At 39.3% G+C, this 22901-nt stretch overlaps 2 protein-coding genes across 3 annotated transcripts; one reads left to right on the top strand and one right to left on the bottom strand.

The window, feature by feature from the left end:
* Positions 1 to 1025: 1025 nt before the first annotated feature.
* CrebA (Cyclic-AMP response element binding protein A) lies at positions 1026 to 17966 on the bottom strand. Of its 2 annotated transcripts, XM_017178681.3 has the most exons (7): positions 16911 to 17966; positions 5788 to 5998; positions 3486 to 4000; positions 3114 to 3384; positions 2893 to 3038; positions 2125 to 2268; positions 1026 to 2055 (listed from the first exon to the last, which is right to left on the bottom strand). In XM_017178681.3, the coding sequence occupies exons 1-7, from the start codon at positions 16962 to 16964 to the stop codon at positions 1861 to 1863; spliced, it is 1536 nt and encodes a 511-aa protein (XP_017034170.1). In that variant the 5' UTR covers positions 16965 to 17966; the 3' UTR covers positions 1026 to 1860. The 2 variants fall into 2 exon arrangements, with proteins under 2 accessions (XP_017034170.1, XP_017034169.1); XM_017178680.3 differs by having other exon boundaries at positions 2893 to 3384.
* A 2744-nt stretch (positions 17967 to 20710) lies between these two features.
* On the top strand, positions 20711 to 22899 carry LOC108082981 (uncharacterized). Its single transcript, XM_017178603.3, is given in 4 exon segments — positions 20711 to 20717; positions 22541 to 22654; positions 22657 to 22735; positions 22738 to 22899. Coding segments are annotated over 3 exon segments (150 nt in total). The 5' UTR covers positions 20711 to 20717; positions 22541 to 22612; the 3' UTR covers positions 22767 to 22899.
* The last annotated feature ends 2 nt before the right edge of the window (positions 22900 to 22901 follow it).

Below are 22901 nucleotides of genomic sequence, written 5' to 3'. Positions count from 1 at the left end.
TTACCTTTGCCAAAAAATTACAGCAACCAATCGTCAAAAGTTTTACAATTTTTTTTATGTATTTTCTGGTTTATGTTTTTCTTTTTCTCAATTTCAACTTTTAACATACAATATATGCATAATTGCGTTAAAAATGCTATAGCCAAAAAATAGTATATAGTCGTCGTACATTATTTATACTTGTATATATATATACATATAAATATATAATAATGTATTTATTTACTTTCCATGTTTAGGGTTTTACATTTCTTGAACGCACTTTATAATAAAAAATGTTTGTTTGTCATTGCACACAAGCGTTTTCTCTTTCTCATTTTTCATTTTCTCTAAAGTTTCCTTTTGCTTTTTTTTTTTTAATTATTTTACTAACAATTGCACAACTTCGTCCGCTTGATTTATACACACATACAGACACACATAATAAACATAGCTAAACTAGAGTGTATTTTATGTATAAGAAATCATCGTGTTACGCTTACAAATTTCGTTTAAGTAATTTTGTTTATAATAAATTCAACTAAAATTTAAACTAGATTGACTCATTCAGAACTCTGCGAGAAAATATGATTGTTTGTTGCCCGAAAAGAAGATTGCACTAAAAAACGTAAAGCTCAAAAATGGGTTAAAAAATATAACGAAACAAGAAATCATTGATTGAATTATTGATTGGATTTCTGCTTAGTTTCTTCGATTCATTTCTTTCTGGTTCGTCGTGTGCAGCCGCCGTGTCTTATAATATAAAACTTAACAAACAATATATAATTGATTTTAATAATTGGCTCGGAAATTGTTGAAATAATTCGGCAACAGGTGGAGAAACGTAAGCGAATTCTGGTTAATAAATTCGTGCATTTCGATCTGAGGCCTGCTTGCTGGTAGTAAACAAACGAAGTGAAACTTAAATGCTGACATATATAGTTCGTTATGTAAAATCATTCCTAAGTAAGAGCTATAGTATGGAATTGTTTAGGTATTTATTTGCTTTTTTCATTCATTTTCAGCTCGTTTTTCGTTGAGAAATATCGTTTAAAGGAACAAGAGTCATATGCCAAAGACAAAGCACAGAGATTGAGCTCCGAGAGTCGTCTTTCCTTCGTTCAAATCAATCATTCAATCATTATTAAAACATAATGTACACACATCATTGTGGCTGCGCTCTCTCAGATATTTAATTAGAGCTCCGCAGCATCTTCTATATATTTTTTTAAAACTTTTCGTTACTACTGTTTGCTGTTTTTTTTTATGTGTTTTTCGTTTTTTGGTCTGTTGTTTTCGCTTTTTTTTTTTTGTTTGTTTGTTTCATTACAATTATTGTTATTTTAGCTTCTCTTTAGACGCTTCTTTCTCTGGATTGGCTGCTTCTGCTGTTTTGAGCTTCTCGATTTTAATTGTAGTTGTAATTGTAATTGTTGTTGTAGTTGCAGCCTAGATCAAAGTTTATATAACAGGAATGCATGACTAATATACATATATATATATAGCTATAATATTATATAGAGGTTCTACAAGTAGTGGCTAGGACATACATACACATTAAATATACGAGCTAAATCTTGCGGAATATGTATATATATATAGATATATAATTTTTTAGTGGAGGGGCCGGGGCGAGGGGAATGTTTACCGCTTTGTGCTAACCAAAAAGCCGATCATAAAAAATTCTCATTTAAAATTTCCTCATCATCGTAGTCGTTGCATAAATTCTTACATCAAAAAATAAACAAAGACTCCTCCTAATGGAACTCCAGGACTGATCTCAAATCGAACGAAAAACTGTTATTAAAATCTACAAATATCTCGGGAAGGCGGGGGGCAAAGTTGAACCTCAAGTTCCGGGAAACCAGAAACCTTGGGGCCTTAGGACTTTTTCACATTGTGCTTGCTAACTAGGGCCTGCAGTTTGTGCAGCTGACTAAGTAGATTGGCATTGGTCTCCTCCAGCCCCTCGAGGCGCTTCTTGTAGTCATGGTTTTCGGTGACCAGGATCTCGACACGCCTCTCCAGCTGGTCCATGTACTCCTTCTTCTTGCGCCGACTTTCCTGAGCAGAGATCTGTAAGATTTCCATGGTTACATTATATTTTCTTTCTGGGTTGGGTTTTATTTTTCTGAGGTAACTCACTTTATTCTTGATTTTACGCCGAATCTTCTTGAGTGATTTCTCCTCGGCTTTGGTTAGTGGAAGCTTCTGCGGTATTGGATAGCCTTCGGCCAGCAAAGTGCGTTTCTCCTCCTCCGTCAGCAAAAGTGTGCCCGTGGAACCCTTCTGCAAATTATATAATTATATTTTAATATTAGAATATTATTACTGGGTTCTTTATATATTTAATATTTTTATATTTATAAATAAATAAATAATTTTGTAATAAAAAATAATCAAATTCCTTAGAATCTATAAAATATAGTTTAGTTTGTGGAATTGCTTTGTTTTTCTATTTAATTTCATAAGAAAACAACTATTATCAGCTTTAAGATTATATTATTATACTATTTACTATCTTCTGAGAATTCATTATTATATTTTGAAATGACTTTTTTCAATGGAATTCTTATAAAAATAGATCGTAGATAGTATTGTTATTTTATGTATAATATTTTCTTTTTAATCCATTTTTATAGTGCAAAAAATAAGCATGGTGACTGTGAAATGTTATTTTCATTTACTTCTTTTTACAAATACTTGTTTTCTATTATATTTTGAAGTACTTTAATTTAACCTTCTTTTTGTTAGTATATTTTTTTATTGTTATTATTTATTTTTTAAGTTACTTATTAGGCTTAAGGTATGAATTTACCATGCTGTTATTTTTTTTAAATATATATTTTTGTCTTGCAATTTTTATTGTTTGCTCTTCCACACCTGTTCCCTGAGCTTATTGATCACACTTACCGGCTGTGAACTAATCAACGGCGTGTGGATCGGCTGCCGTGTCGTTGTCGTTGTTGTGCTGGAGCTGGATCCGGATCCGGATGCGCTGGCGGAGCGCGTGATGCCGGCAGCATTGCGGCTGACTCGCACGGTTGACTCGCCGCCGGCTGCATTGGCCACGGATATAGAAACGGAAGCGTTGGGCGACAGTGGCGAAAACAAGTGTTCCGGTGTCAAGTTACCTTCGGAGTCGTCGCTGGGCAGGGAGGAGGGTGGCGTCAGCGGGATACCATAGCCATGGCCATGGGATTTTCCCGAGCTGCTGCTGGCACTGCTGTTGCTGCTGCTGCTGCTATTGCTGCTGTTGCTGGCATTTTGTTTCTCGCTCTTGATCTCCATTTTGGTCATCAGCAGATCGCCCTGGCCAAGGAGATGCTGTTGCTGGCGTTGCTGGGATTTGATGAGGCTGTTGCTGTTGTTGCTGCTGCTGGCGGTCAACAAAAGGCCACCGTGCTGAGGGGGAAAAATAAAAATGATAAAATAAATATTTTCTATAATTTTCAAAGTTTTCTCTTTATCTTTAGAGGTTTCCTTAAAAAAAACCTTCATCTCACCTTCTGCTCGAATAGCATTTCCGTCTGCAGGTGGGCCAGATTAAGGTTGAGCTGGTGCTGATGCTGCGAGCTGCTCGCTTGCGATGTGGGACTGGCGGGGCAGCTAGAGTCCGGCGACATGGGCTCATCCTTGATGACCGATTCGTCGATCTCGATGTCCGAGCAAATGTCTGGCGACATGCTGCCGTCCCTCACAGACGACACCGAGGAGCTGCAGTCGTTGTGGTACAAGTGCTGAGGTAGTTGAAAGTGCTCCAGGGAGGCCACCACTACGTGGCCGGAACTGGAGCCGTGTCCGTGCGACTGTTGCGCCTGCAGGCTCTGTAGTCCGGATCGCGTCAACTCGGCGACGGAAACGGAGGCGTTCAGGGCGGGATTGCTGCTCAGCCGGCTCAGGCTGCTGGGCGTGGCATGTGTGGGCGGGACGTGGAGGGTGAGGCACTTGGGGTCGATGGTCGCACGCCCGCTGGTGGCCGTCTTCAGTGAAATGGCGGGATAGCACTCGTCGTCCATGTCTAAGGGGAGACAAAAGATACAAAAATAATTTAAAAAATTAATTAGTTTTAGTCACTGAAATTTTTTTAATATAATAAAAATAATAAAATATCTTATTTAATATTTAGGTTGCCTTTTTTAGTCAAATTTACAATTTACAACAATTTATGGGCTTTAAAAAAGATAAGTTAGAGGTGAGCAAGGCTTCCACATAATACACATTTTTTTATGGCTTCAAGAAGATTTAAAAAATTAAAAAAATATATATACAATACACATTCTTGAGGATTACAGGTACACTAAACAATTAAGCTAAAAACACACAAAGATCTAGTCCAAGACAATATTAAAAATACGTAAAGCTTTGTAATCGAATTTTTAAATATCGAAAAATATCGCTACGTTAAAATATCGTTATTATCAAAAGCAATAACGGTCTATAAAGCCCCTTGTCTCCATGGCTCAACTTTGTATTTAAAATTACATTTCAGAATGTACAATATTTTGTAAAAATATTCTCTTACAATATTTTCTTTATAATTTGCTTAATTATTTATTAGATCTTTTAGCTGAGACTTCATAAAAAAAAAAGGGATTAACCAAAGAGCATTGACTTTAATTATAATCACACTTTCGATTATCTTCTTTAATTACTTTGCCTGGGCTAAAGGCAGTTAGAATCGGTTTAAATTGGTCTTGGTTTAATAGCGTTTTTTTCCGAAAATAAAATAATTAGCTCACATGAGTGTATGTATTTGCTGCCACCTTTATTTTCAAATTCCTTTTTGTTTTTTTTGGTATCAAATAGCACAGAATATGCGCAAATATGCCAGGTAAATATTATTGCGTCTAACCCACATTATGATTATGTATGTTATTATGCAAGAATCCGAGTTCTAAGTAGTCTTCGTCTGTAACTATGCAAACACACTTAGTACACAGTCTGTGGATCACTTTTCCTAGGCGCACGCGTCAGTGTCCCGGGCTGCACTTGTGTTTGCCTTTGATATTCTGTTGTTTCAGTTTTTATATACAATTTTTTTTTTCTGGCAAAACTTTGCCCACCTCACCAACAACTGGCACCCACTACACGAAAAATAAATTCGTTTTAATATTATTTACACAGTTGTCGTACAGTTTCCATAAAATTACAAATAATAACAGCTCGAAAAATACAAAAAAAAAAAAAAAAAAGAGAAGCAATTATACACAGTTTGCGCTCCCATACATACGAACAACTGATATCGCGTCAAAGTACAGAACTTCATGCACGAGTACTGCGTTAAATTGCTAAATGCTACCGCGACACTAAAAAACAGAACAGAACGGACCAGAAACTGTTTTTCTGTTTTCTTTTTTTTAATTCTTGTCAGCGGGTTGTTTTCACTATGTACATGGCCTAAATTAAACCAACTGCCAACTGTGTTTGGATTGCTTTTCGGTGGGGCCTAAACAAGTCTGTCCACCAAAAAAGTTCTGGGATGCAATTGTCAAAATTATTGATAAGCGTCATCGTTTTAATCGGAAAATTGTAATATTTACAGATCTATAAAGCTACAATTCTACAGGAAAAAGAGAACTTTATTTCAAGGATATTAATAATTTATTTGGGCAGATTTAAAAGCTTATAAACAAAACATGTCGATAACCAAATATAAATTTTAAACTTTAAATAAAAGCTAAACAATTATCCTGATAAAAATAATAAATATCTCATTGAATATTAATATCTTTCTATTAGATTTCTTCATTTAAATATAAATATATATTTTTCTTTAATAGAGAAAGGATATTTTAAATTACATACCCTCGATCTTAGCCTGCAGGCTTTTTGGAGAATCGGGCAGGGAATCAACGTCGCTGTTGAGACTGTAGGAATGCTCCGTCTTGATCGGCTGTGTGCCATTGAGCAGGGCATCCGAGATGAGCTTGTCGTGGAGTATGACGGTGTCATCCTTGACGTCGCGATCGAACAGCCAGTCGTGCATATCGTGATCGGGGCTAATTTTCAAGGATTCCTGTAAAACAGAACAAAACAAAAATGGAAACAAACAAATGGTTTGGCAATTAGTTAATGTACAAAAGTAATTCATAGTCGTGTTGCACAGCGATAGCACGCTTATATAATTAAACAAAAAACAAAAGTACAATTGGCAATATACTTATATACGACCTATGGCAAAATCACACGAGAATCGCACGCCCAAAAACGCAACAGGTACACGAGCCATGCAGATAGCTCAAAAGTTATATAAGTACTTGTATATATTTATAAAAAAAACTGATTTGATTTGGCTTCGGTTTGGGTTTGGAGGAATAGAATACACATATATAAAGCAGATCGGACCTGCCATGCATGTGGCCTCTTCTATGGGGGACTATGCAATATATTTTTGTTGTCAATCTTATCAGAAGACATTTTACCGTCCGACCACGATTCCGATTCCCATTCCCATTCCGGCGATTCCAGTACCCTTGAAATAATTGTTGTTGGGGCCTGGCAATCAGTGGAGAGAACGCCAAGTTATCAACTGTTAAGTCATTATTTTGGAGAGACTTGCAAATCAGTGATGGGAATTTTTTATTTTCTATTTTTTACCTAGGTGGGGTAGATTAAAGCACCTGCTTGTGATTATTCAATTAATTTTATATTAAATTGATCATGGGGAAATGTAAATTAAAGCCCTAAAGAAGTTAACCTTTCAAAAGGAAATTTTTTAAATTTCCCCCCGTTAGCCGGCTACTATCGAAAGGACCAGAAGGACCTATCGATAGCAAGCGCCGGTCATCGCTCTTCGCTCTGGTCCTACTAAAGTTGCTAATCGAGTTTTTGGCCAAGTGTTTGATAAATTGTTGCAAAAAAGTTTAATTAAACCTCGCTTGAAGTGGAGTGTGTAAAGTGTAATTAATTATAATGAAGTGCTTCGCAGACCTTGAAAATCACTCAAAGTGCAGCACAAATAAGTCAAATGGAATCGCCGGGAGAACAAGTTCTCGTGTTCTCTATTTGCCGCCAAAATAATGGATTGGTGGGAAAAAAAACAAACAAAACATCCAAATTTGTTTTTAGACTTTTAAAAAAGACCCCACCAGAACGATGATGTAATCCCGTATGTGCCAGATTTTTTGGACTGGATTCGCTGCTTAATTGTCGCCGCCCGGCAATCTACGGCAATAAATTGCTGACCCATTTTAAAAGGCGGCCCCGGCACATTCTGTGGCAAATATGCACGCGGATAACTATACATATTTCGAGCGTCTGTCTGTCTGTCAGTCAGTCAGCCTGTCTGTTTGCGATAAAGAAGTGCATGTAATTACGCTTTAAAAACACATTTGTATGTAAAATTGCCGGGCGCGGCACCAACTCTTCAAAGTTCACATTCTAAGCCAAGAGCCAAATGGAATCCAGTTTTGGCCATAAAGAAAAAGGGAACGTCGACGATGGCCCAATGTGTGTGAGTATTCCTCTATGTCAGTATGTATGTTCATATGTATGTTGTGGGGCTCTTTAAGCAGGTACAATTCTTCCCGGTTCTCGGTGGGTCTTCTCTTCTCCTCGGGGTTCTTTGTGCCCGGCACAGGCACTGGCTCGCAGACATAGTAGCCGTAAACCCAAACATTGATTACCGTTTGCACGCGTGCATTTTCTGTAAGCAATGCCATGTTTATGGGGAGTATGTGCGAGGGCGGTTCCAATCACTGCAGACTTGTCGAGTGATCGCTATGCACACAGGAAAAAAATTAGGTAATTTGACGTAACAGGAGGGTACTCAGACTTTGAAGTGCCTTAACTGCCAGTTAAATTTAATGGCAAGTTAAAATGGTTGTAAATTCAATAGGGGTTTCTCAATTTCCGGTTATATATATATAATTATATGTTTTATTAACCAAATTTAATGGAGTATAGGAACCTATAGTTATGAATTTGCTTTTACTAAGAGAATCATTATATTTTGTAAACTGATCGATAAACAGTTTATTCTTTTAAGTTTCTAAATATTAACCAAAGTTAACGGACAGATTTTTAACTGGTTTAAAATTTACTTTTACTAGAAATATTAAGCAAACTCGTATTTAAACTATTTCAGAAATAATAGTTAATATATATTGAGATACTAGCTCATATTTTTTCAGATTATAATCCCAATTCTTCATTTTAAATATACCTTGATCCAATTCAAAACATATTTATGAATAAATTTTCATGCGTTAAACTAATTTCCAGAGTTAAATGAACAATGGGTTCGTTAAATTAACATTTTGAATAATAAAACTGGCAAAATTCATTTTATTAGCAAGATCACAGACTTATAAGCTTTATTGTTTGCTTTGGCAAAATGAAAATGATTCAATTGGAAGTAGAAAAGTGTGTCAGTGGAGTCAGCCAGCCTATTAAATATATTTGCCAATCCCACAAGCGCTGATTAACCAATGAAGTATGTAGTGATTCAGTTATAAGGTGAGCCCCTTGTAAGTAGATCTGGGATAAACAAGGCTTTGTGAAATAATCTTTAAATATTTGCAAAGAGAATTATAGTTTAAATTAGTATTTAAACTTTATTACTCATGTAATGCCATAATAAATGGCAACAAAATAAGAAAGTTATTCGGTTTTAATGATTAAAGTAAACCTCAAACCCCAGGCAGTAGTCATAACATTAAAACATTAACAAAATCATTTCCTAAATCGCCTAGTAAAGTCATAAAAGCTTTTTGTAATTACCAAAAACATTGGCAATATGCTAAAGAAAGTAGCAATTTCACCTTCCAAAAGGCGACTACTGCCTTTCGATGACTACACTATAATTCAGAAATTCTCAAAGCCAACGAAAGTGTATGGAATGCCAAAAGAATTGAGGAGAGCTGCTGCTCATTATGCTAATACTGGTGGGCCTGCCCTCGCATTTTTATTTAACGTATTTATTTATTTTTTTTTTCTTTGTATTTCCTTTTTGGGCAGTGCATTAAAACACACAAATACACAAGTGCTTTTTCCGCATTTTAGCCGTCACCGGTACACATCGGGCCAAGAATCAGCAAGCAGTATACGCGCACTGAGAAGCGTAAATAAAATGTGTGTGTCGGTGTCGGTGTGTGTATGTTGTGTGTGTGTTTATGATGAGTTCAACGAACCTCGGGGAATTGTTGAGAATTAGCAATTCTTGAAAAATGCTACCAAAACGGGCAACACAACACAGATACAGATATACAGATACAGCTACACAGCCCAGAGTCGTACGAATATACACTCATCGAGCTGTATACAAATATGTATGCTGCTTGGCATGTTGCTGCCGATGATGATTACGATGATGATGATGATGATGATGATGATGATGATGAAGATGATGAAAGAAAGAAAGAAGAAAGCCAAAAAAAAAAGACAGCGAAAAATGCTCGCAGGCATTTGCTACCTCTTTTGTTGTTAGCGGCTGGGGATCAGGTGGGGACAGCGTGCTGCCGCAATTATACACCTGGGGAAAAGCCAAGAATGCCAGTTCTAAATCTAACTGCCAAAAATGGAATATTATAGGCCCGATTTAGGTGTATAATAAGGGCTTATAGGGTGGGTCTAGGTTTTCAAGTTAAATAAAATAAAAGATAGAAGTATTTATACGGCAAAGTATCTTGCAAATATATTTAAATCTATCTATACTGTGAATAAAATGTATCTAAGCTACAACTTCAAGTATCTATAAGTGCCGAAAACACATAATTAATACTTTCTTCTATATATAAAAGTTCCTTGGGATATATACCCATCTTTTGGCAGAGTTCCAAGTTGGTAACAGTTATGAATGGCAAGCTCTAATCATGTTTTTTCACCGTGTACCTGGGAGCATCATTTGTTGCACGTTTTTCAGGTGGGCTTTGCCTCTCCAGCCTTGCCACTTCTCCGATTTGTGTCTGTGTGGTTGTGTTCCAATGAAAGCGTAGAGCGGCTTACCGGGGGAAATGGCTAAGGGCGCCTTCTCAAGTGGAAAGCAGTGGAGTTTGGAGTGGCCTGCCTGCCTGGCTGGCTCTTGAGCCACAAAAACCGCTTGAGCGGCTTAACTCCAACTTGATGGCAATCGATTGCTTAACAGGCGATCGGGAGACGGGAGACTGGGACTGAGCTTGTGAGCCTGTGAAATGCAATCGCTTGACCCCGTTTTCAACTGGCAATTCACGAAAACCTGTTGCGCTGTGCGGCTGTCACGTGCAGAGCCAAAGAATCGTTCTCTGAGAACGGTTCTTCTGGCTCTTCAGTTCTCCAGTTCTTCAATTCTTCAGTTTAGCTCCTCCGGCCAGGTGTCGCACGTCACTTTTGGGACCCAATCAAGCAAGCTACTTTGAAAACGATAAAGGTGAAATAATAAAAAAAGCCGCCGGAGGGGTTTTTCTTTATCTTACGGCACAAAATTAACATACACATGTTCGGACGAGTGTGTTGTGTGTGTGTTGGTGTTGGTGTTGCCGGGTCCCCCGGATTGCCCATTATACAATTTTATTCAAATTTCCAGTCTTTGGGTCTCTCTCTCTCTTTATCTCCCCAAAAAAAATATAACCAGGAAAGGGTGAAAAAGAGCTACACAAACATACAATTTCATAAAATAATTAAACTGGTTATAGTTTTTTTCTTTCCTCTTTCTTCTTTCTTTCTACCTCTTTATCTCCTGCTTTTGGCTTTGATTTTTTTTTGTCTATACATTTTTGTCGATTTTTAAGCTTTTTTTGCTTGCTCCACAATTTTGGATTGATTAAATAATGTTGCAGCAAGCGAAAACCTTTCACATTTAAAAAGAAACAAAAAGAAAAAAAACAAAAAAAAAGACTGAAACTGAAATTGCAGCAGTGTGCGTGTGCAGATCATTATGTATGTATCGTTTTCTTTGTGTGGCGGTTGTGCACAGCATTTTTTAGCCGCAGAGTCTTTTATTTCTTTTCAATTTTTATGCCCAGGCTGCATCATTCGCCGCCCGGTGTTGGTGTTGGTAAAGTGAAAGGTGCGCTCCCACAATTCACAAAAAAAAAAAGAGCAGAAACCAAACTGAACTGCCTTTTAACTTGAAAAATTGCTACGGTTTTGGCCCCGCTTCGGTTTCGTTTTTCGTTTTTTTCGTGAGCGTGGTAAATGGTAAATGAGGCTACAATGTAAATGGCCATCATCATCATCATCAAATGCCTTTTGCCTTGAAAAGAAAGTGCGAATTGGCCAGCGCGATCTGCCGTACAGAATGCAATGCAAATTGGCTAATTGAGAACAAGCCAAATATAACGTATACGCAGCGTTGCACTGCGAAGGAACAGCAACAGGGACTCTCTGTGACGTCCTCCTCGTTCGTTTCGTTATAAATATAACCTAATATGTATAAAAATAGACAGCGAAAAGCGCAAACCCGAGGAGAAGGCTGTGCGGGGGCGTGTGTGTGTCCAGAGGGCGGGCTTAGCTTATCGCCAACATATGTTTGTGCGAGGAAAGTACGTAAGCAGCAGTAGCCCGACGCCTGACGACGTCGTCATCGCCAACAATTTGCCAAACGGAAATCGTTGTGAAAGTAAACCAAAAGCAACAAATAAAAAAGGAGAAGGAAAAATAAGCAAAAGGTGAGACCCAAAGACTCCTCCATAGATACCCCCACAATTTGCAGTTATCCTAATCCGCTAGACAGCCTATCTTTCGGGTGTTGGATTGTGGGGGCTCATCGTGGAGATCCACAGTGGTCTGGCTGGCTGGCTGGTTGGTTGGTGCCTTTCACAAACGCTTTGAACATCTGCATATATGCAAAACAGACATAACCCCCAATTTGGCAATGCTCGGATGAGTCACAGAGACCTGACTGGGGCGACCTTATTGGTGGAACCCATAATGAATTCACTTTCAAGGTTTCTTTGGAAAGATAATGCATGAAAAATGTCCGCCTGTCAGCTAGGCTGTGTTAGTGGGGGTAATTACGAAATTCTAGGCCTTAAAGTTATGACTCTCTAATGGTTTTTAGAACGACTTTCTGGGGGGTTCCCTTAAAAGGGGTTTCAAATGATCGATTTGGTGTCACGTCTTATGATATTATACTTCAATAGAACTGCTTAAAGGATAATGATCTTCTAAATATAATGTTAAAGGACCTATAGAATTAGAAATACGAGTTTTTTAACTAAAGAATTCTTAATAGAAGAGTAGTGCCAGGCCTTAGCTATACAACATTTGACCCCAAGTTTGTTTTTGTCATCTTAAAGCCATCTTTCTGGTCCTTTGTTACTCCAACGCCTTTGCCTTTATTAAGCCCTCCAACTGTTGCTTCCTGGTCGTAGCCTTTTGCCTGCTGCCTGCTGTTACACTTATCGTATAACACTTCATTAGCGCTCGCAATATGTTGCTACGCCCACGCCTACTTCTACTACGCCGCCCCCAAGAAGGTCCCCCGAGGCGGTCTGCCCCTCTCTCTCTCACTCTCTCTCTTCATCTTGGAAAGCTGTAACATATTGTAAATTCAGTGCAAGTCCATGAATAATTCACACTCTGGTCTGGCCTGCCAACAACGTCCTGTCGTCGTCCCCTGACATTGACGTCAAAAACAAACCGCAAACAGCTGGCCGCCCGCCCACTACTCTTGCCTAAGAGAGAGAGCGCCCCCCAAAGAGCGGGAGCCCCAAAGAGAGTGGACATCACTGCGCATCCTGCATGGCGCAGCGCGTGCAAGTCCGCATGAATGGAACGGCGAATGAATGGGCAAAATAGACGAAATACAGAGAGAGATTGGGGAGCGAACCGGAGCACATGTAAGCGAATACTATGTAGGTGGGCGTGCAAGTGTTTGTTTGTGTGTGTGTGCGTTTGCACAAATTTAATTATGCGCGCTTTTTGCTCTGAGCCGCCATATGTTTGGACTTTTGGCATAGAAATTGTGTCGCTGGAGCGCGCTAAATTTGCAATAGGCTAGAGGTAGAGGTAGAGGCAGTGGTAGAGTCTCTCTGGGTCTTTGCATTCGCTTTGGGCTTTAACCTGTTTCGCGGATTGCAGCTCCTCTGGCAAGCAACGCTCATTGGAAATGTCAAAGTTAAGCAATACGCCAAGGCGGCTGATAGACCAAACCATATTGAAAGTATTGTGCATAAGCTCGAACTAGTTATTCAAATGTGCTGCCGCCGCCGCCGCTCTCTTAACAACTCTCGGTCTCCGTCATAGAGTCTCGAGACCCTGTTGCCAAGCACGTTCTTTTTTTGTTCCGCTTCTTGTTGTTGCCAAGCGTATTCTCGCGTGCATTTTAAGTAGCGGGTCTTGCATTGGGCCCGTTAGATACTTTCAACCTAACCTCAAACACTTCGATGCACGCTGCACTGGTCACACTGTCCCCATAGACCATGCGGTGAGTCGAATTGGCCAACAAGAAATTGCTAATGCCATTATGCACGCCCCCTTTGGCCTATGGGTTCTTGCCAACTTGTGTGCTGCCCTTTTCTGCTTATATAAGCGAAAGTTAACCCACTAAAAACAAAAATTGAGCTCTAGAAATGTAAAAAAAGAAGAATATGAAGAATATCTTTTGCTGGAAGACGAAAAAAGTTGCTGACTTCTCGGCTTCCATCGTAGCCACTTGATTGTTAATGCTGCAATATTCGGAACTCTCGGATTTGGCCATAACAACATTTATTTATATGTATATGTTTAGGAAAGTCGCCATCTTTCCACTTTGGTCAGCATTCTTTTGTGAAGGCGAAATGCAGTTTACCTTTTTTTTCCGTCTTGGCCCAAGGTAATCTCTACCGTCAAGAGTTTCTACTTCGAGGTAAGACTGGCGACAATCTCAAGGCCTTTTAGCTTAAGTCTATCAAGTCAATCTTTCCAGTGAGTACTTCCTCTTGAGTTTCCCTTTCTTCCAAGTCAACCCTTTCAGACACTACTGCGAATATATATATATAAGACCAGCTCGCCTATAGCTATATAGAAGATTAGCTAAGTTCTAAATCCGCCTAATTAAGCATTTTGTGTTTCCATGTGCCTCAACAGGGTCTTATCGTCAGTATATGAAAATTTAAACAGAAAGTTCAGACTTTCGACAGCAAATATTTTAGTATTTCCTTATCAAGGCTGGACCAGAGAATCGAAAGTCGTTAAATATAAACTTCAACATGTATAATATTTGCACTGAAAATTATTTGTTTGTTTCGAAAAGTCCCAGGAATTGCTATTCTCGGTAGAGACCCATCAGAGCTTAAATGGATGACCCGGCGATCATACTTATTGGCTTTTCCCTGCGAATCGATTTCCACAGAATTCCCCCGATCTATCATATAGACGTATATACGTTTATAGTATTTATTTGTATGAAGCTTTAAAGATTGTGCGGGGCCCGGCAATGATGATTCTGCTATGTCAACTCTTCATTGCTCTCAACTGATAGGGGAACCACTCCAGCCAAGATCTCTGAATGAAAGGGAAGGGGGTTTTCTTTCTAGCTCTTGATAACAATGATCGGAATCTCGGCAATGCAGAGCACGTGACATTATCGGAGGTCTCTCAAGACCTGCTAGTCTCCTATGGGACTGGAAAATTTCATACCCTTATTGAGGCCCCTGCCTGCCTTGCTTGGCTTCCTCCTTTATTAAAATTGATTATAGATTATTTTTAGTTTTTTGTTTTGGTTTATTTTCAAAAAAATCCCATGGCATCCTAATTATTATTTATTTATTTTTTTCCCCCACTTAAGTGGAAAAACGGTACGCTAGCCTAATCAAAATTGGGCATTTCAGGTCTTATCTGGGGGGAAGGTTTATTTTTTGCTTTGTTTTTGTCTGGTTACAAAATACTTTGAGATAAGATTGTTGATAAATGCCCGAAGAGGCTTTAGAATGTGATAGTTAATAATATTAAAAATAATGCGAAAATCAGAAACTGATTGGATTTGGGTTTAATAAACACTGATATTGCATATATGTATGTACCCATGGATGTATCTTGACCTGATCTCTCTTCCCCTAGGGTTTAAAGAGTATTAGATCGGCGACTGGGCCCTATAAACCAATAATTTATTATACAGAAAACACAAACACGCAGTCGTTTGAGATACTTCTGAGGTAATTGAGCGCACGCCCCGGGTACGGGTACAGCTACGGGTACATTGTACCGCTTACGGCGGGAAAAACGCAAAACGCAGCAAAAACAAATAACAAAAAAACTGCACGCGCATTTTCCCGGGCACTGGGCCTATTTCTGTCGTCCCTACGTTTACATTGTCAAGTCGGGTAGTCGAGTAGTCGGGTAGTCGAGTCGTGTGTATTATCTCCTAATAGTAATGACACTGACGGGCCACACTCTGTTGACTTGCAGCAGCAGCAGCAGCAAAGTCATTACTTTGCATTTAGACCAGCTGATAGCGGCGACTCGGTCTCGGCCGCTTATCAACTCCGCATGTGTCCTCCTCCTCCGTCCATGCCGTAATAGATTCTTCTTTTGTGCTCGGCCATAGCAGCACTAGTGCTTCCTCTACAACAGCAAGAACAAGTGAAACAAGCGGACGGACAGAGACGGACGGACGGATAGACGGACGGACAGGGATGGGCGGACGGACGAACGACATGTATTCATTACTGTTTCCGCAGCGATAAGCAATAGACGACTACGACGACATCTACATCTATGCGGAGTACTCCAAAAACGAAGCTCAACAGGGCACACATTTCATTATATTGAAACATTTCACGCTTGTTGTACCCCCGTATGAGTGTGCGGGGGTGGTGATACGAGAGTATCGTTCGCTAATGATAAATTTCTTTTAATTTCTTGGAAAACTCCAATTATCATTATCGCTTAACAGAAAACAACTGTGTGGGGGACAGCGCGAAACTTCTAAGTTACGAACAAAAAATACTTCCCGAATGCCAGATATAACCGAAGGAGGCTTCTTATCACAACAAAAAAACAATGTAAATCGATATATTTGAACACAGAAAGACACTAAAAATTGTATTTTCCATTGAAAGGGGGAAAACGTAAGACCTCTCCTTTGTTCGGTTCAGAGAGATTCATCATATCATATTTTGCAAAGTTTTGGTAAGGTTGGGTAATGCCATTTTGGGCTCGGCGCTCTAGAAACGTCCTCCACAAGACAAGAAAACCAAACAAAAAAAGAGACTGATTCTGGGTGTGTTGTATATTGCTGGTGTCTGGTGGTAGCAGGGCAATTCGATTAGATTTTGGTTTCTTTTTCACTATTCTTTTTTTTTCCTTTTGGTCGTTCGGTGAGCGGACATTTTTATGAGTCTGCCTTGGGACAGGTTTGATCGTAGGCCAGTTTTGGTAGGTGATCGCAGCGGCGCAGCTCTCTTAGGTGATCGCATACATATAAAACTGCCGATCTACTTAATATGCAGAGAAAGAAAAGAAAACTAGCTAAAGAGTCTACGAAGGGGGACCCTATCATACCATTAATTTGTTGTTTTTCACATCGATCATCATACTTGGAATTCAGCTCATGAATATGTGTAAGTTCACGTTTCTTTCGTCTCCCGAAACTGATAAGCTTAATGTGGGTCATTAAAGTGTTTTTCTTTGGATTTTTAAATGCAATTTCGTTTTCTGAGAAGCACAACACGATTCTCGTACAACACACATATAAAAAGAAAAATACAAAAATGACTTAATAATCGTGAGGTCTGGTCAAAGATCGGGGGGGTTTCTAGAGTTCACAAAGAGGTTAGTAGCATAGCCTAACTTGGCTAAGTCATTTCCACACTCATTTCAGTGTGTTGTTACCTATCTTTAATATTAACGAACATTTTCTTATCGATTTGTGCTCAAACTTTCACATAGAGTAGTACCTCCATATCTAGCATTACCTGCTGTAATAAAAGCTCTCAAGTATCAATAGTTCTTGCCTGATAGAGTGAGGCATGCCTGCCTTGGGTACGAGTTTTTGTGTTTTTTTTTTTTGCTGGGGAGGAAACACTTACCGGATCTAAGTCGGAGTCCCATATATCTTTGAGGTCGCCATCGTAGAATTCCATGGTTCTTGGAGGTGTTCTTCGCGCTATGCGGATCTCAGCGCTCTAAGAACTCTCTTTTCCGTTGGATCTTGCGGTTGGTTTTGGGGATGGTTTTGGTTTGATTCTCGGTTCCACTTGGTTTGCAGTCACACTAATTTGTTGTTGTTTTTGTTTCTATGTATTTTAACCCACTTAAAAACTGTCTTCTTTGCTTTTCTTTTCTTTTTTTTTTTTTGCTTATTATTCTATTATTTTCGTATGATTTTATTGTGCCTGGCTCCTCTCTCTTTCTTTCTCTTTTCTCTGGCTTTTTACTTTTTTCGTATTTTATCTTCTTGCTTTAATTCTCGCGCTCTCTGGCTACCTCTCTCTTTACTTTACTTAATTTTTTTTTTTCAAACGAACAGTTCTGGGTGATGACTGTTGCTTCTTTATAACACTTATTAAGGGGAAACCTGTTGCTTCCAGAGAATGTTTTCACTTGACATTGTTATAGTCTGTGTGTGTGTGTGGTGTGGTGTGGTGTGTGCTTGTGTGTGTATACCGGGCGCTCGTTCGTGTGATGGTATTGGTGTATCTGTGTACGGATCTAACTTGGTTTACAACTGTTGGCCGGTTGGCTGGATTTAACTTGTTGCATGCGCTCTTCTTGTCGGATTATATATTTGGCGTTAACATTAATTGAATTATTAACATAACTTTTTTTTCCCGATTCGGAAACACTCGATTTTCATAGAAAATAGTTATTATTTATTTGGATTTCAACGTTTACCATTTAGTTATTTAGTTTTGGACTTGATTGCGATTTCAATTGATTTAATTGAATTTTGTATGTGTGTTTCGTGTGTGGTGTGTTGAATGGAAGAACCGCTTTCAAAATGGCTTTGCTCGGGGCCCGTGGATAATAGCGTTTAAAATGTGTAGTTAATATCGTTAGCGATTAACAATAATTTGTATGGATGGTAGCACACAATTAGAATAAACTGTCCGTAGTGCGACTGCAGCCAAAAACGGTACTAAACTAAATGTCGGTGAAATTCTTGTGAATGCGAACGAACGAGCAAATCGAGACGTCGCTCCGCTGCCGACGTCGCTGCTCAGCTCTCTATCTCTCTCCGAGGCTCTCTGTCCCACTCTGCCGCACACGGTGGGGGCCACCTAGGGGGTTAAGAGAAAATGTCTGAATTATCAGGTTCTCTCGCTCTCCCCCACAACTGTTGCTTGAGCTGTTTCTCTGTCGCTCTCTCTATTTGAATGCCGGCAACAGCGGCCAGAACTTAGGCTGGGAAAAAGCTCGAATTATAGATACTTTCACTGGAAGAATGCTATTTGATTCTGGGTATCGCCTACACTATTGCTGAGAAACATTAAACCTGTGAAGAGGATACATACATAAATCTTTTAAAGAATCTCAAGGCTGATATAATCTCAAACTTTCATAATATAATGCCACTTAATTCTTAATACAGGAAAAATAAAGTATAGTATGCCTTAAGATTCTAATATCTATACCTCTCCTATCTAAAATTAATGTATCTTATGGGTAACTGAATGAATTATATTATTATTGACCCAACGAAAAAAGTATCCCGACCAAAAACTTCGTCTTTATATCATTTTCCCATGGTTCTTAACCACAAATCTACCCCTGAGATACTAAGTAACATGCGGGCAGCCGGCTTCAGGTCCAAACTCACTCTCTCTATCTCTCTATATTCGAGACTCGGCGCTCTTAGAGAAACTTTCACGCTCTTTGAGGCTGTGTAAAGTGAATGTAAGCGGGCGTCGCGTCGTAAGCCGGCTTTGACGTCGCGTTGAGACCCGGAGTCGCATAGGAAAGGAAAACAAGTTTCTTCCGACGCGCCGATCGGCCGCTGACGTCGCTGCTGCTGCTGCTGCTGCTGCCGTTGCGGCAACACATTTGTTAACCTGTTTTTTATTATAGATTTTTTTGTGGATACGACGAGTATTTGATTTGGCCTGGCTGGAAGGAGGACGGCCGAAAGGGGCAGGCGGAATCCCCGCTCTGCAACCAGACCCAACAACTCTGGCTGCCGCTTGGTAACACTCGGCTCTGACTCTAGCTCTAGCTCTGGCTATGTGGTCTTGCGCTCTGTTGATCTTGTCAACTTGACCAAGTTATTTGAACTATGCACATGTGCAGTCCATACCGAGAGAGCTTAAGCCGCCTTTTGCTCAGTCATTTGAAGGCTGTTTGCCGGAGTCGGGTTTTTGGGTTGGGGTTTGGGGATTGGAACCTGGTGCCTGGACTCCATTGCCGCTGCTACTGCTGCTGCTGCAACGCAGCGTCAGCGTCGACGGCATAAAGTGAATGTACTTTCAAACCAAAGATCCGGTTTAAAGCTACAGATACAGCGTCAGACGATGACAACGACGACGACGACGGCGATGTTTTCACAAAACGCTTGTGTAATACATATGGAGAGGCATAGCTCTCCGAACCGATCCCGTGCATGTCATGTATCCCACAGACACAGACAGAGGCTCACCGACCGAGAAGAGCTTTTGCCCACAAATTTGTTTATTTGTTATTTGTTGTTGTTGTGATTTTAATTTGATTGTATTTATTTTAAACTTATAAAAAAAAACAAAAATCCCCAATATGGCTTACATAGTAAAAATTGGTAAACGGGTTCGGGTTCGGTTTCGGTTTGATTATCGCATTGAAAATCCCCTTAGACATATCACCGGGACTGGACCCCACCACTTACAGATCAATGAGCTCCGATAGAGGGATCATTATATTAATGCCCTTTCTCTGGGCAAGGGTACATAGATTTTTCAAGAGGTTTGGTTGCAAAATCAAAATCTGCTTTAAGGATTATAAAAACAAAACACACACTTGCTTTCGTTTTGGTTAATTTGCAAATTATGCCTGGTTGTTAAGCTTGAAATTCCTGCTATACGCACAAAGAATTTCTCTGAATTACATGAAGCTCATTGGCTTTCATTCCACGAGAAGATATTGCTCGCATTCTCCATAACAACATTTTTTGTTACACTTTCTAATTAGGAAAAGTTATAAAGATGATCTTCTCTGTCGAAATATGATCGATTGCAAGGCTCAAAAAGCATCAATCATGGCTTATTGGTGAATTGGCAAGGCTAGTCGTAATAGCCTTTCCCCTCTTGTTCCGATTTATGGCAAGTATATATGTATATATCGTACCTACTTGAATCACAATCCCATCAACAACATCATCAATGTGCATTGTGAGTGCCGCGCGTTGGCTGTGTGTGTGCCTGCTTGGATTGTACATTAAATTTCATTTGCGGAGCCGCGAGACTGTGTGTAATAATTCGTCATGCTGGCCGCATTTGAACCCGCATAGCCGCTGCTGCTGCCTCAGTCGCAGCCTCAGCCTCAGCCTCAGCCTCTGGTGCCGGGTAAAGCCGAACCGAGCCGGGCCGGGCCGGGCTGGGCCATTCCCAATATTCCGTACGTACCCCAAACACCGCCCCTAATTTAGCGAGGCAGAAATGACTGAATGACTGACTGTGAATACTCTTACGCCTCTCTTTGGTTCTCTTTGCGAGATCGTGCTGCTGCTCTGGCTTGCTGCGGACGCTTCAAGTGGTTTTTACAGTTATATAGTATATATAGAGAAAGAGAGATACATTTGTATCTTATGGCTGGCACAAATATTTTTCGCCACTGACGCTTGTTCATATATCTTTTTTCCTTAATTTTTTCTCTTTTATTATTATTTTGTATATTGTATTTGATATGTGAATCACAACGAAATAAGTTGTGTGAGTGAGTTGTGAGTTGTGGTTGAGTTGAGTGTTCACTGGAAAAATAAGATATAATTCAGTTGCCGTCGTTGTTGTTGTTGTTGTTGAGCGGAAAGCCGGAGACAAGGCGACGTACTATAAAGGTGTCTGTTAGTCTTGAACACTCTTCTTCCCCGTCAGTGGCAGGTTCCTGTTTATCTGCACTAACATTTTAATCTGAGATACTTGAGATTTCTTTTAAAATATAATTTAGCATTATGGCAGAGAAACTTCTGATTAGATAATTTAATAACTTCCCCCGTATGAATGAATTTTTGTTATTGCGGATTCCTGTACTTATCATTTCTGTGATTCGTTTAAACGAAATAACAACACAGAGCTCCATAAATATTTGGCTACCATGTTTTCGTTTCGTAATTGTAAATCTATAAAAACCTTAATTCCTGAGGAGGTTGAACGCACTTGGGCATGATAATTCAAGTGCTATCTTAACCTAGAATGCAAGTTTCTTCCTCCAAAACACTCATGTTCCACATGCAGATAAGGATTTTTCAGGACACAAAGGACCGGCTTATCACTTGGGTTAATGACTCAGCCAATATCAGTGTTTAGGGTCTCCGTCCCTTTCCGTATTCCCAGCGGGGCCCGAGGTTCCTTATCGTTAAGTATATTTAGCATAAATCGTGCATGCCTCCGTGCATTCTCTCCCAAGCATTAAAACGCAATTTGGCCATAAATAAATCTGCCACAAAACGATTGTATTGCATTTTGACTCGAATTTTATTTTTTCGAGTATTAGTTGATATGTTTTATTTATTCAAGAATTCTTTTGTTTAATGATGTACTATTATTAGCTCTACGAAAAAAGCAGCTGTGTGTTCCTCGGAAAAATACGAAATGCATAAAAAACATATGCCATGGCATCTAAAAATATGAATGCTCTCATACTTTAGCTTACACAAATTGATGACTTTCCAATGCAAAACAAAATATTTAGCAGGACATTGATCTCTCGCAGAAGTTGTTAATTGCGTTTAGGCATTCCTCACTTAGTCATTTTCCAGTTGTTAAATTGCTGAAAGCGACAGCAAAATAGGCTATAGAATACTCTTCTGACCTAGTTTCATCATTATCACTTTTTGACAAAAGCAGCAGCGTTGTAGATCGCATGCTGTATCTCGTACCTATGTACCTGCTCTCGAGAGATACGAGATACGCATTTACTTTGTCTCTAAAAATAATAAATGATCTCATTGTTGAAATTATCGTCTCCCTCAGGACATTTTATTTGAAAGAAATATATGGTGTCATCGATCGTCACTTGTTTTGGGCTTCATGAAAATGTATCTTTTAACGGTGGCGAATGTGATATTAACACCACGATTGTAAATAAATGTGTGTACATTTGGGATTGTAAATTAAATACAATTCGTCGATCGAAGCATTTATATCGGTGTGTAAACATACGCAACGTCGCAGACATTTCGCCGTCGTTGTCTTTACAACTGAATCCACAACGTCAGCGTCAGCGCTTCGCCTCGTCATGTGCATTGAGCCAGTCTTTTGTTCTAGCTCGATCGATGTTTCCCCGTCATCCGTTCTGTCCCATCTGTCAATTGCATTTAAAGCAAATATCGCTTATAAGAAATGGGCTATAATAAAGTAAGAATACTGACTGTATGGCAACAACAAAAGATTGGTTACGTTTGCACTTGTTTAAACACAATTTCAGAAAGAGAACTTCACTTCAACTCACTACCTGTGCTTCTTGTTGATTTTATTTTTATATTTATTTTTTCACATATATATATTTTTTTTTTTCATTTTCTTTCCTCTTACAGGTGCACGATAAAGTTAACCAACATAGACCGACAGAGACCAGTGCTTATTTCTGTCTTATCGTCTTATTGGAAATGCTTGACAATAAATTAGATTTTGTGCAAATTCTATCGTCCGTCCGTTGGATCGATCCACTCAATGGTGTCCCGCCATGATGGTGCAAATAATGGAAAGGAATACGAATACCAAAGAAGAAATACACCCCGGGCAAATCGCAGGTTCGTGTGATTTATATCATAACAAAAGCTGGAGAGCGTAAAAAGAAATGGCAAAACGAAGCTTTAATACTCTACATAAACAGAGTGGGAAAAATGGGATAATAACTACTATATTATCGAGGAATTAATACAAATTAATTTATTT

This window comes from Drosophila kikkawai, chromosome 3L, assembly GCF_030179895.1.
Source record: "Drosophila kikkawai strain 14028-0561.14 chromosome 3L, DkikHiC1v2, whole genome shotgun sequence".
Lineage (NCBI taxonomy): Eukaryota > Metazoa > Arthropoda > Insecta > Diptera > Drosophilidae > Drosophila > Drosophila kikkawai.
The sequence above is the reverse complement of the archived record's forward strand: the minus strand, read 5'-3'. Positions and strand labels throughout refer to the sequence as shown.

Coding starts and splice junctions, on each gene's coding strand:
- CrebA (XM_017178680.3), bottom strand. CDS start 16,964: ATGGAATTCTACGATGGCGACCTCAAAGATATATGGGACTCCGACTTA. Junction 4,001..5,787: donor CCTGCAGGCTAAGATCGAGG/GTATGTAATTTA, acceptor GTCTCCCCTTAG/ACATGGACGACGAGTGCTAT. Junction 2,056..2,124: donor GGCGTAAAATCAAGAATAAA/GTGAGTTACCTC, acceptor GAAATCTTACAG/ATCTCTGCTCAGGAAAGTCG.